Genomic DNA, 14503 nt, shown 5'->3' with positions numbered 1-14503 from the left:
GCTCTCCTGAGGGTGCAGCTCGAGTCTGAAAACAAGGAATGTTGTTCTGGAATGAGACAGATAAGTAGAATAATAAAAGGAACAATCATATCCAGTTCAATATGTGAACCAGCCATTTTCATAAAATGGAATATCTGCCCCAAGCTTATGCTGTGACAATGCACAGCAATGGAAGGACTCTTCGGTGGGAGGGCGGGAAGTGCCCACAGTTGAATATGGTGATGCGCATGTCACTGCCAATCCAACTGCTTCCATCTCCTTGAAATACCACAGCCAAAGGCGAAAGATTTAAACAAACAATAAAAAGAGCGACGTGGATGATTATAGTTTTGACCTTGTCAAATTTGTGGAAAAAACACATTTTGTGAATTAAATGTAAAACTCCCTCAGGAGTCGAGTGGTCTAACGGTGCAAGGTCAAGAGCACAGAAAAATGAATCTGGTGAGACAGGCTATTTGTCTCTCAACTACCTTCACCCGCTACACTTCATCAAGTCAGAAAATACACCGGCATCAATATTTCAACAAAATTTTAAGAGATGAGAAATCAATGTCACCATAAAAAAATATTGGTTATATCATAAAGGGAAACACTGCCTACGTTTCACGTTTCTTCCGATTCATCCAATGGAAACGATACATTTAATAAATACATTTTACGAGGTAAAAGAGTGAGGAAGGTAATGGCAATCCTTTTACCTGTTTTCAATCTAAATAAAAAATAAATCTCTTTAAATGAAGGTCATCTCGTTAATTGCAATTATTTTTTCTGTGAGAAAAGAACCTCTGCTAACTTAACGCCACGGGGCTCCTTCGATCGACACCTACAGCTCCTTCTGCTCTTTCATGCTCTGTATAATCTCATCCACTCGGGATTCAAACAAAGATCAGCCACAGAGAGGGATTTACATCCACTTATGCTGACTTTCTGGCCAGATGCCAAACAGTCTAAGGCAAGGTGTTGTTCACTAGGTCTCCTATGTCAGCTGAATTCCTTACAGCATGGTTAGTCAGCACCTGTGCTTCTGTTATCACTTCTTGCCTTTTTCAGTGTACCGGCAAGAACTGGAGAAAATACTCAATATTTTCCTGCATGTTCCAGTGACATCTCTTCAGAGATGCTGATGCATTTGTAGCACTCACCATCGGGGCCCCTTTGGTAGTAATTTTAATTTCACCCCCATCTGGCCACTTGACTATCATCGGGAAGGCCAGTCACCACAGAACCCTTTTCCTTTCCACTAATTTAATTACAATAGAGGGTCAGGTATTTTCTCTAAATCCTGTAGACCTGTGGGCATCATCTTGAAGTGCCAGTGGTGCTAATTCAATTGTCTCTTTATTAGCCAAGAATTCCCGATAACAGGAATGCAATGACTAGAAAGGACAGTGTAGCTTTCACAGCTCTTCTTTGGTAGCTGAGGTCGTATAGTCGACGCTTAGATAAAAAGAGGTGGTTGGAAAGTAAGCATCAAATGCAAAACAGCACAGTTAAGAAGCACAAACAATAAAGATCAATGTTCATACGGGGATATTCTCTTTCAAAAGTATACATATTGAATACAAATGTCTCTAAAACCATTAAACTGGGGATCCTCAGTGATATTTGAAGACTCAAACCCAAATCCATCAAACACTGTATCCCAAAACACAAAACCCATGGGAGTGATCGCAATCCCTAAAATCTAGAACTCTCATAGAAACCAAAGTCCCAAGATTAGTCTATGGGCAATGTTTGTAATCTATTTTAACTGGCAGGTAGGTTGTAAAGAATGGCCAAATGATATCCAGTGGGCAAACATTACCTGACAGACAATCCGCACCGTGCATACCCCAGAGATTACCTACGTTTTTAAAATTCTATTCTGGGGGTCTGGGAAAGGGAAGAACTCATTGAAACATATATTTTGTGCAATGGTAAAAACATTTACAATTTTGTTTTATGGGTACCACATGGTTCTTTGCTAGCAAAATACACAATTTACTGAATAAACTAGATACATTCAATAAGTTACTTTTGTTAGTTAGTTTGATTTCTTCATACTATTGACAAGTAATTCCCACCTCCTTGGGTTCACAGTTCTGGTCTGTACGCACTTAGTGGTAACTAGGAGGCAAAATGGTCTATCATCACTTCTTTCATAATTTATGTCAGATTTTCTGGTGCAACAAGGGTGCCTGACATCTTGTGGTTTGAGTCTGGTTCGTTTAGCAGCCCAAATTAAGGTTTGTCCTATATTTTCACTAGTCCATATGCAGATTTACCAAGGTGAGCTCCTTCCCGCTGGGCAAATTTTCAGCAAGGGATAAGGATTCTTATATTTTAGAGTCTGTTTACCCCAACTGCGCATGCACACTTCTGTACCAATTATACAGTTAAGCATGCCAGAGTTTCACACAGCCATGTGGTTTGAAGAATCTTTATTGTGCACCGTAGCTATGCCTGCAGCAAAGGTGGAGTACAAAAGGGGTATCAGAAGGGAGGGCCATCCACCCTAGCACATGACCCACGCACAGGGACTGTGCTGTGGACCTTTGAAGTGGCTCCTGGGTTGAAGCTCATGAGAAGGCTTGGCTTCTACTACTGGATTAGAATTCACTCAGGTTGATGATGAAAGCAGCTGGGCAGGCATAGTAACCATATTGATATGTCACGTGCAAAGTGCTCATTTCATTATCTTAGTCTTTCTCAGGCTAGGCTCATAATCCTGTACAGAGGTCAGACCTATGACTACCAGGACCATGGGGCAGGCTGGTGTAAACACGCACCTTCAGGTTTGACCTGGCACTTCCAGGGAGACAGATAGGTCCAGGGGCTGAGCTTTACTCAACTGCATCACATTTCCTGTTTCACTCTCTACAGCCTTCAATCAGTCACTCATGTATTCAGGATAGTTCAAAGTACTGGCTGGAATCGGCTGAGTACCTGTATTGATATCGACTGTTGCATACTTGTGCAATTCAAGTGAATTTGTGCATCGCTCAAAGTTTGACAACTCTGACCAGCATGGACACTCTACTTTTTATAAGCACTATTTCTATGTGTTTGACTAATGGGCAAGTTTTTGGGAAGGATGTGTATTGGGGCAATCAAGTCCACAAATTAGCAGATGAGAAACAAAACCCCCAAATAAAGACATTGTTGATCTGGTGCTGCTCAGGAAATGGGGGCTTATAGAGAGAGGGAAGTATGTTCATAGCCAGCATTTCATACTCACAGATCTGAGACACATTTCTGCAGCTGGCATTCCTGTACCAGAAAATACACTGAGTCTTATATCATCAGTGAAGAAAATAGGGACACTGTAAGGTGGGAAATGCTGGTGTACTTGGCGTGGGAGGAATATATCACCCTTTCTAGATAGACACTTGTATTATCCCCACTGTTAGAGACTGCAGCCACCAGTAAGGAGTTATGGCCACACAAGGCTTGGGATCGTTGGAGGACACTGGTTTCACTTTGCATATAATGTGCAGATTTGCTGGGTACAGCATGGCATAGTCTATGTCCATCTGTTGAAGGCAATTTTTGGATGGGAAGAAAGCCAGTCTTGCCTCCTGGACAGCTATAGTGAAGGCAGGAGAGACGGAAATTTTGGAGGGTTCATAGTTAAGATCTTTGTACTCGCAGGGCCAAACAAAAGACAATGTCTCAATCACTTTAGTTGTGAACTGATGCTATGATTACACCAAAGAGTTTTTCCAAGATGGTGTAGGGTTTTAGCATGTGCAGTGGATTCATCCTACAGGTCTGCAGGAAGTAAGCATTTGATTTTCTTATCAATGGTCTGCAGGCTGCTTTGAGTGTGTAGAAGCAGTACCTTGATGTCATGGAAGCTAGCATTTGTAGCTTCCTTCCCATCCCATACATGTTTCTTGTTGCCTTTTTGACCTTAAGAAAGGAATCTTGGATTGCAGGTTGTTCATTTTCCCCATATTAAATGCCAAGGGGTTCACTGCTGCAGAATTACTTCTGGTAGTCTGCGGGGGACCCACCCCTTCTCCCAGAGTTGCTCAAAGTAGTAAAATGTTGGTAAGGACTGGTGAGTCTCAGCCTACTGATGAAGTCTTAGTTCATGGTGGTAGTGAGTCAACAGTTTCAGGGTATGCATGAAGTGAAAAGGTGATGGCCCACCCATGGTGGGGTATAAGTTGTGGGATCAATGCTCTGCCCCCAGCAAGCCCTTGATTAAGTGACCTCATGCAATGCACAATACGCAGCTCCTCTCAAGTTAAATCAATCCACAACCAGCTAAGCCACTACCATAGCACCATCCCCAGGATGCAACACCCAATTCACAGCCTAACAGGTTGCTCACAACACCACCATGAGGACCAGGTCGTGCCCTCCCCCACTGGCCAGCAACCACCGCGCATGTCAGTAGCAACAATGATCACCTACATCCGTTGGGCGCCAATAAGCTGGTGCCTTGGATCATGAAACTTTAGGCATGGCTGGAATGGGCCAATCATTGAGTCAAATAATGCCCCTGGCACTGCCACAGAGTAGGCCAACCACCAGGATCTTGGGGTTCAGCACATGACTCAGCTGATGCAGGTGTTTACAGCTCAGGCTCCCAGATGTGGAAAGCCTGATAACAGTTGAGCAAGGCAAGTAGGCCGCAACTCAATTCTTCTGCTATCACTGGCCTTGCTGGGCTCGGATGTCACCCAGAGTCAATGGAGAGTGGCGGGTGTGCCGGAGCCTCGGAAACTTGCTCAGCTGTGCTGCACTGAAAGTAGGAGTCACAGGGGCATATGGTCTGTACAGATGCACTCTGCTGCAGGATAGATTTATAGACTTATTACAGGGGCCGGCGGATCTCTGTCATTTTGAAGCCATTTTGGACGATGCGCTCTACAGCTCCCTCCCCCTTGCTACAAATGGACGAGTGTGGAACTTCACAAAGAAAAATAGATGGCACTTCTCTTCCCCATCAATCACCAGCATCCACAGGCATGATCTGTTTTATCACTGTAGCAGTATCTGAGGACTAGAGACATCAAGTGGAGGCCAAAATAGGGTCATTTCACAAAGGCAAAGTTAAAGATCCAAGGGTGGAGCTGCTGCTACTTTCAAGCTAGAATGCCATCCTTTCAAAACACTGAGGAAATCGTCTGGAGTCACGTCTTGTTTTCGAAGTTGCCCAATTCCTGAATAGTGCAGTGGCTAGTTTTAATGTGTCCCAAACCACTGGAGTTTCATCCTATTCTGGGTCTTAACCACAAGGAGGGCAGTAAGGAGCGGTTTGAAATTAAATATCAAACTCAGTCGCAGCCCGCTGTGTGAGGTGGTCTATTGTGAGCTCTTCTGAAGGACAGTGCCTTGCACAATATAATGAAACTGCCCGCATACAAATGATTCTCTAAGCTTTCTAAATGGAAACCTGTTTTCTGGGACATTGAGCTCATCGGATGAATGTTGTTTTACCACCTGTGTGACAAGAACTTTGCAAGATTGAAGAAAGATCCTTATAAGAGTCACAGTGTTACAAGGTGAGGTTCTCATTCCTTGAAACATGGTTCTCTACTGCACCATGCAATACACTACTGATGACAAGTACCTTAACTGTTCTGTACTAATTGTATGGGACATCGAGCTGGGCGCCTTTAGGAATACTACTCCTTCGATTTACATCAGAGACATTGAAACCTACTTTGATATAAGGTGAAGGAATGGCATTACAGAATGCAACAGACTTGGAATATAAAGTACTCTCATTTTGACAGTGACGCGGTTGGACAGTTTACACTAGCTATGGTGCTGAGGACCTAGAATAGACTCCCAAAATGCAGGGTAGTTCCCACAGGATGTCACAGACACTGAAGACACCTATACCAGTTCCCACCTTACAAACTTAATATAATACAGGCTTATGCTTCTAAGCCCATTCTGAGAAGACAACAAATTGTAGGTAAAACCTGTTGTGTTAAATTCATTCTCATCTTGTTTTTATAAGGTGTGTCTTAGCATGCACACTTCAATTTATGGAACAGACGGAAATATGGCTTTTGAAATGTTTTGTTACAGCTTCCCTCTTGTTTAAGGAGGAAGATATTTCTAGTTGTGTCCAGATCAATAGCAGTTGAAGGTAACAATTATGCAGCCATCACACTAAACCATGGCCTATCCAAGAAATACAACCAAACTGATAATTTGGACCGATCTCCCAATAAAATCAAACACCAGAAAAAAATCAAAATTGGAATCAGGTTGGTTATAGTATTCAGTTAAGCAGGTAGACTGAAAATCAGGTTACTTGTTGTGCCATAAGATGGAGGCTGATCACAAAACAGAAGTTAGATCCATAATGTTCTTAATACTGTTACTGAGTGGTTAGACTAGAAGAAAATGTGGAACTCTTGCATTACAAGACCACTTGGTTGCCTTAAACTGAGGTCCCTAGCGCTTCTGCAGTGAACCCACTATCTGAGTCCTGGCCTCATTTTTAGGTCTGGTGTTAGCCAAAGTATTTAGATTTTACTAAAATTAAATAAATGTATATGTATATCACTCTTACTCATAGAGGTTTGCAGCCAGTAATCTTTATTCATTGGTCTGCTATTGTGTCATTCACATTTATTCTTACCCAATCTACAGCATGTGGCAATGGGTCAGCCCAAATCAGCCATTGGCTAACTTCACTGAGAATGATGGCATTTTGCCCTTTCAGGAGCACATCCACACACAAAGTAGTTCCCTTTAGTGCCAATGATGACTATGGCAATGTGTGCTTTTTGAGACCAAAAATATTTTTGTGTCTAACCAGTGTTTGTGTTTTTGATGAGGGTACTAGCAGCTTTCATAACAATGTTTTGCAAAAAACATGACAAAACAAAAGAAGCAGTTACAAAGCCAAAAGGCTGGCAGCCAACACCAGATCTACTGGTTTTCCCAATGCCTACTTGTCCTGCAGCAGAAATAATAACCACCTCTGCTCCACCCAGTCTTCTTCAAACGGAGTCAGGGAAACATCACTCAAACAAAAAACTTGATATATTTTCCTGCAGAAACGTAGTACACCATAGTGACTCTTGCATTCACATGAGGGTATTATAAGAGAAGGGATAGAGTGTGTCAAATTGACTTGAGCAGTTTTGCTGCAGATGAATCCCCTGCTGAACCTTTCAAACTCTTGAGTTCCGCATATGAGTATGGGGGCAAGGTGGGACAACCGAGCAGGAATGAGTGCAGCAAAGAGGGGCTGGAACGAACAACAGAACGCAGTAAGACACTAACCTAGAGGTGTCTCAAGGTTGGCATTTAAAAAAAGCAGGAAACTGGCCATAACCTCATGGTGCCGACCCAGAGGGGAAAGGAAGTAGTAGATGGCTTCAGCAGGGAGGTATAGGCAGGGAGATAGGGTGGCGGGCAGAAAAGGAAATGACAGCCATGCCGTAGGCACGGAGGTAGGTCGCACCCAGAAGCACAGAGGTTCGGCATCCAAAAGATCACAGATGAAGGAAATAAACCACCATTTAAAAAAACTGAAAAGAAGATATGAGTAATCAAGGACACATTTACACACCTTTCTGTACAGCTGCACAGGATGAAAGGAGAATGTAGGTAGCAACTAACATGCACATAATGATGAATGCAGGGAAAGGTCACCAATGAGGACAGTCAACTCCACGTGTTGAACTAACCTAGAACCATAGGCGTATGTCTCCAGGGAATTAAGTTTGTAATGCAAATTATTGTGGAATATGATAATCACTAACGATTACAGTGTCAAAGCATGTTCCTGAGTTTTCAACAGAAATACTAGTATTAATTACAGAAAGATGAAATGCTGAGTGAAGCTGTCATTAAACGAAGCTATAAACAGATGTAACAGTAAAGAGTCAACGTTAGCATGCTTTTGTGCAAAAAAAGAGCTAAAAGTCCTATCCCCACACCACTGCTGCGAAAGGACCAGCTGGCCATCCTTCTTCACCTGCCGAGAGTCAGAGTGAGACAGACATCTGCAAGGAGTGATGTGACCAACACTTACCTTTTCCTTCAGAATCTCCTTTTTCATGCAGGATATCTTTCCCTTCATGTCCTCGATCTCGTCGTCAGGTATGGCGTGGAGCTGAGGCAGGGGTTCCGACTCCTCCAGGGAGGGGAAAACAAGGTCAGCCAGTGGCATGTACCATTTGCACTCGTACTGCTGGTTCTTTCTGTAGGATGATAGAAGAGAACAGATGCTCTTACCTGTGCCCCTCTATTCCAAACATTAACATAATTATCTACAATAATAATACTCTATAGTTTGGCCAACGTGCTTTACCTGCTATGTGTTATATTTAATTATTGTACCCAGTCTTATTGCATCAAATGCTATGTTGTCTATCATTTCCAAGACCAGAAGGCTTGTTCGGAGGGTACAGCCGCTGCTCTAACCAGCTCTCTCTGGTGTAACGGTGGAAAATCTCTAGAGAACCGACCACTAAATTCCCCTCCCCTTAAGTTCATCTTCAACTCAGTCACCACCTTGGGAGACGTGGACGATTAATAATAAATCTGCAGATGTTATGGGTGGAGATAACGCCCCATTATGTTAGCTCAAGGGATAAAGTGAATAAGGAGGAATGGTGGTTACCTAATGAGTCTGTATGGTATGTTCCTCAAAGGCTTTATTTAGTGCAGCTCTGAAGTGGATGAGAGAGAAGAAATCGGATCTTAGGAAGCATGCCATTCCAGTTCCTTGCTTACAGCGAGATAAGTCTTGTTTTTCTAGTAATTTATTTTGTGCACCTCTTTATGCAGAAACGGGCGATGTCACTGTGGTTTTGCACTGACATTTTGAGATGGTGACTTATTGGCTGCTATTTCCTTGCATAAGACCGTGCGACAGGAGCCTATAGCAGTAGTCAATTGTACTCTCTCAATGTGGAGGCAATGTCGTCACACTTCCTTAAACAATTTAATAGTCTGGAGGCTGGGCGGTAGATGCTCTCGAGCAGTGGAAGGCTGGGTGCTATGACATGGTCACTGTCCAGGTGAAAGAGGGCAAATGTTTCACCAGTGAGAGCTGTCAGGAACCACTTTTGAGAACCTGAACAATATCTGCAATGTATTTTTTTTAAATCAAAGTACTGTGAGACATATTTGGCATGCGTTTTTTGTTGAAGTAATATGATAAAAAACATTTGTGTAATTGTTTTGAGAATATTTGGCTGATTTCTTCTTTTTCTGGGACTCAAGGCACAATATGCAGCTCCTCTTCTTTGTTCATAATGCGAGTATCCGCATCTATCACTAGTCAACGCATTCTTTTTTCAGCACTTACTAATGTGCCCAATGACGGCCAAGGGAAGACGGGGGCAGCTCTCTGACTTTGGGCTATTGTGAGCCCACTGTAAGAACAGTGTTAAATAGACTGAGAACCCGATTTTAAGTTATCGATGAAAGAATACCTTGCAGGGGCAATTATCACCTTTTGCCATTGTGTTTGGAAATAAGCACTAACACAATGCAGGACCGTGTCTGCAAAAACACTACACTTCTGCTCTAACCATCAGTCAAGCTGGTAAATGACAAACACATAGCAGCCTGTGTATGCATCATCCTTTGTGTGTTAAAGCCACCAGTTGTTTTAAAATAAAGTTCATAAAAGCTTGCAACAATACAACAAAATATTTCTAGCGATCTCACCAACTCGGAGACAGTAGCTTAGAAAGACCACTCATCGCAAGTCAAAGTAAGAAGTTCCTAAGGGTTTTTATGTTAAACAATCTTGTGTCCAACTTTTATGGAATCTCTAAATTGCACAAGTTCACATGCCCTGTAAGAAGTGAAATATGTCACACACTGAGTGGAATATGAGGAAGTCAACCACTTACAGAATACTAGAAAGAGTCTATGTTGGCCAGGGGTCTCCTCTTGTATGCATACTGATGCATGGCTGTGGTGAGACCACACAGCACTGCAAGAAACACACATCAGGCAAAACCAAACTGTCTGTCTTGCAGAAATACTAATGGCATTTGTTTTTCAGTTTCAGAATTGAAGAAATTAATGGATGACCTTGATGGAGACTAAGGTCTGTAATTACATCAAGGTGACTACGAGAGGCGCGATCGATTAAGCTTTGATACGGTTACCAGAAAGCATCAGATGGAATTACAGACTGAAGAATTTACAGGATATTAATACACATTTATTTTGCTTTGGACACAGCATTTCCTTCCACTGGAAGAAAATGATATTCTCATCCTCACACTGTTATCTGGCCTATGAAAATAAGGAATGTGATAACTTTGCATGATGTGGCATACCAACCAGGAATGCTGCAGTGTATGAATCATTAGGTGAAACATATAGCTCAGTACCCCCAATAATGCGCACACTGATGGACACTGTGTCCCCTTACAAGAAGCTTTATCTTTGAAATATTCCAGCCACTAGGACAGGAACCCAGATTCATTTTTACACCATCATAGTGCTCGGAAGAGGGGCTGCACTGTTGACCGGTGGTGAGCATGTCCTGTTGGTCCGAGATATTTGCAGCTCAAAGGGAAGCCCATAATCTAAGGAAAATAAAGGGGTTCGATGACTAATAAGGAATCTATAGGGGAAATACTATGTTATTCAGAAGCAACATGATGAAAGGTTTGCAACAACTTTCTATAGATGTCATTTTCTCCATGTATTAATTATTTCTCATTTCACTACGAAGCAATAGCAAACACATCTGGATGGAAGGTCCTAACACCGTGAGAGATGGTAGATCACTCAGTTTCAGCATTTTATTTTGGGCAAAGTGTTTTGCATGGGAAGTCTAAGAGACCACTTCGCACACCTTTTGCAAAGGTGTCCCATTTCAGAAAGTAGTTACAGCTCTCTGCCCGATGAATCTCACAAGGATACCAGAAGAAGTGGTATAATTGCCTGCTTCTTAGCACTCTTTAGTAGAAGCATGTATCAGCCCAACAACGTATGGTCTGTACATTCTGCTGCACTCTTGGTCCATTTGACATTCTTATGCAGTAAACAGTTGTCTGATGATCAGACGTCACTGTTTTTGTTATGTGTCATGGTGGTGAGCTTTTTCTGGATCCAATCTATACAGCTTCTCTTCAACCTTGGACATGGCGGGGGCCGTCAACAAAAAAACAGATAGCTGCACAGAATGGTTCAGACAAAAATCTGTTGTCATCTTGGAAAACTACAGTATTAATAGTATTCTCAGAAACCACTGTATATAGTAAGTCCACAACTGTTTAAATGAAGTTATGGCCTCCAGAAGCACTTTTTTAGGAGTAATGGAAATCTAATCACAGACCCATCAGTGGAGCCAGCACCTGACTCAAATCGCACTACGAAGAAATAAAAATATATTTATTCACCAGAGCCTTCCAAAACTTAAAGACCAGGCTGCTCACAAAGAATAACAGTTTTTCTGAGGTTAATATATATACACAGCGAACACACAAAGGTAATGGGAGGAATGCTTGCAAGAAATCACTCGGGTAGCATTCCAAACACATTGTTCTTTTGCCCTCCATTCAACCTCCGATTAGACCCAGTCATACGTAAGTCAGTCTTGGTCCTGCTCTCCTAGAACAGTCCATACCCAAGTGCCAAGCCAGGTTCTCTCTGAACTGGAACACAAGTAACCAGAGACCAGAGTAAGCCTAATTGGGTGTATTCAGTCGGGTTTATCTTAGTCCCAGTGGATAAGTAAGCAGTCGGAAATACCTTTGGCTAATTAGGGCAGAGGTCTTCCACCCTGGGGTTAAGAGGCTCCATTCTCAGGTGCGGCGCGAATGTGTCTGCCAGCACTTGTAAACAAAGATGGCCAGAAAGCGCTACCTTTTTGATGCATTTCCAGGCTGTCTTTATTTACATAGAAAAAGGGGCATGAACTGTGACCCAGAGTGCCACGTGGCAGGGTCAAAGATGTGGCTGGAAAGAACAAAGTGTTCTGTAAGTATTTTGTTGTTTCTTCATGTTCATGTAACTCATTATAAAACAATAGTGTGTAAACCATAAATGAAAAATAATGCACGCTAAGTTAATTGGCGGTAAATGTACTCATGTTGTGAAAACTTAGTCCATGAATGCAATGTGTATGTGGCAAGAGTTTCACAGAATTAAATACTGGCTGATGCTGAGGAATAATAACTTGTTTATTTATAGTGCTACAAGGTCCAGACGGATGACAAAAAGCACTGTGAATATGCAAGTTGTTATTTAAAAGTTGTATTATACACATTATAAAATAGGCTGCCTAAAAAATTCTGAAGCTTTTAAGATAAAGTAAGGGCTTTAAAAATATTTTAGTAATAACTGATCAGACTGTACCTATTGAAACATTATTGTCTCCATTAAAACAATACACTTCAAAATTCCTGTGATACCTCCCTTATTTACCTCAAAAAGATTATGGCCCATGTTCACTAATATGTAACGCAAGCCAGCGCAGCAGCCAGAGCTTCTGCACTGCCTTGCATCATAGTGGGAAAGAAAAAAATCAGGAAAGAAATTTGCTATATCTACCAAGATATAACACATTTTTTCTCACCTCCAGCACTGGTTTACTTTTAGTTGCCATTTGCTAGTGCACACACCCTTGCCCCATAATGCAAGTGTGTGTGAATTCTCTAAAGCATAGGTTTTATACCAGAAGGGGATGCTTCCAGCACAAAAAAAACTATTCTTTAATACTTTTCCCACTTTGTATGTGTGCTATACAGGGCAACACACAGGCAACGATTGAAAAATAAGGAGAAATGAAAACATTTCTACTCTTTCCACCAGCATTGAGAAGACGTAAGGTTTTGGCACACATTCTCACCTACCAATGTTAGTAGATGGGGGTTTGCATAAAAATCCACGGATGGATGTATGAGAATGTCTAGGTACCAATCATGACACAAAGTAGTGCATAGCACAAGTTTGTGTTACTTTGTGAACCTTTCCAAGGCAACTTCCAGTTTGCGTTGAATGGTAAATCCCACCCCAATCTTTTGCCCTTGGTTTGTGTCACTTTTGTGAAGCAAACTTGGAGCGAAGTGTTAGTAAATACAGGCCTAGTTCTTTGTCACCTTGAAGTTTCAAATGACTTCATCAATTAAAGCCTATACTTGCTCCCAAACAGCCTTTATAATTGGTGATTAAACAATCGGACACATCTACATTTCTTTAAGGCAGGAAGCAGCCTGGCAAGAAAGCTTGTTTCTTCTTTACCCCTTTCTTGCTCCTCCAACTTCACAAAACAGGAGCCTTTATCTAAGCCCCCCCACACCTCCCTCTACACCCCCCCTCTCTTTGCTTTCAGGCAGAGGTACCTCAAGGTTAACAATAACTGTTTAGGGATTTGTTTGTAAAACTTTGAGTCCAGGGGTGGCAGGGAGGAGGCCAGTAGGGCTGTATTCTGATGCAGAGCCCTGGTCCTCCAGACCCCTACGGCCGCAGAGTAATGGCCCAGGAAAAAGAGGAAAGGAGGACAATCCTAGAGTACTGTCAAAGAGATGGTCCAGAAGGGGTGGCACCATGTGGGGGCTCATTACTTGTTTTCAAGTAGAAAGTGAAAGCTTTTTCGGAGGAATAAGAGGTCGATTACATAGGGGTCCTTTATTTTTATTATTTTCATTATTGCTATTATTTTTAGAGTGCTCTTAATGCAGCAAGTGATGGGCAAGGTGTGAGTGGCCACTGCACCACAATTCTGGTTGTCTTAGTACAAATAAGGGACTTGGGAGCTTATATGTTTTCTAGCTATAGGGCCCAGCTCAATGTTGTTGCACAAAGAACAGGGCCCAATCAACAGGGAGCGAGTTGTGGGGCTTGCTTTTACAAATGGCAGAAAGCCTGCTTTGGGCCTCTGGTCTAGCAGTGATGGTCCAGTGGAGCGGATACAGGACACAGTCTATGGAAGAGAGCTGTTGCTGTCATTAGTGTGGTTTAGTTGGCCCCTCACATCACTGGGCCCTGATGCAACTGCACCAGGGCCCAGTGATATGAGGGGCCAACTAAACCACAATTCCTTCTGTTTTACTATCCTTCCTTGCTTGCATTAGGGACCAGTGCCCTCTTTCTGTGCTAATGTTGCTTTGGGCCTTGGAGCAATGGCCAAGGGAGGGAAGAACAGACAGAGAAGACACTTTAGTCTGAGCATCAGAAGGATAACAGGGAAGTAGATAGAGAGAGAATGCAGCCATCTTTTTAAACAAAAGGCAAAGATGTAAGCCTGTTCACAAGGCATTAGCTATCATTAGCGAAGTAGGTCTAGCAGCACTGGAACTCTGGGTCGTAGGGGCCAAGTGCATCACAATTAAGTCTATCTTTTACAAAAAGGCATGGTAACTGATTTCCCTTGCTAGCACTGGGGTTCAGAACACCCTTGCTGCAAAAAAAGAGGGGCAACATGTGGGAGCTTATATTCTTTTTTTAAAGGGACAGAAGACCTGTGTCACGATTGGAGTGATGGTCAGGCATGGTGGGGTAGTATTGAAAGAGATAACTTGACACTCAGGGTTGCAGCTATCATTAGTGCAGTGGAAGCAGTTGCTTT

At 42.5% G+C, this 14503-nt stretch overlaps 1 protein-coding gene across 5 annotated transcripts in view; it reads right to left on the bottom strand.

The window, feature by feature from the left end:
* The window catches only part of ABR (ABR activator of RhoGEF and GTPase), an 826710-nt gene that overhangs the window by 198685 nt on the left and 613522 nt on the right, over nt 1–14503 (bottom strand). For all 5 annotated transcript variants that reach the window (XM_069226275.1, XM_069226276.1, XM_069226277.1 and 2 more), the window contains one exon: nt 7994–8162. In XM_069226275.1, coding sequence (XP_069082376.1) covers nt 7994–8162 — 169 coding nt within the window. The remainder of the gene's footprint in view (nt 1–7993; nt 8163–14503) is intronic.

Source organism: Pleurodeles waltl, chromosome 3_1 (genome assembly GCF_031143425.1).
Source record: "Pleurodeles waltl isolate 20211129_DDA chromosome 3_1, aPleWal1.hap1.20221129, whole genome shotgun sequence".
NCBI classification, from domain to species: Eukaryota; Metazoa; Chordata; class Amphibia; order Caudata; family Salamandridae; genus Pleurodeles; species Pleurodeles waltl.
The sequence above is the reverse complement of the archived record's forward strand: the minus strand, read 5'-3'. Positions and strand labels throughout refer to the sequence as shown.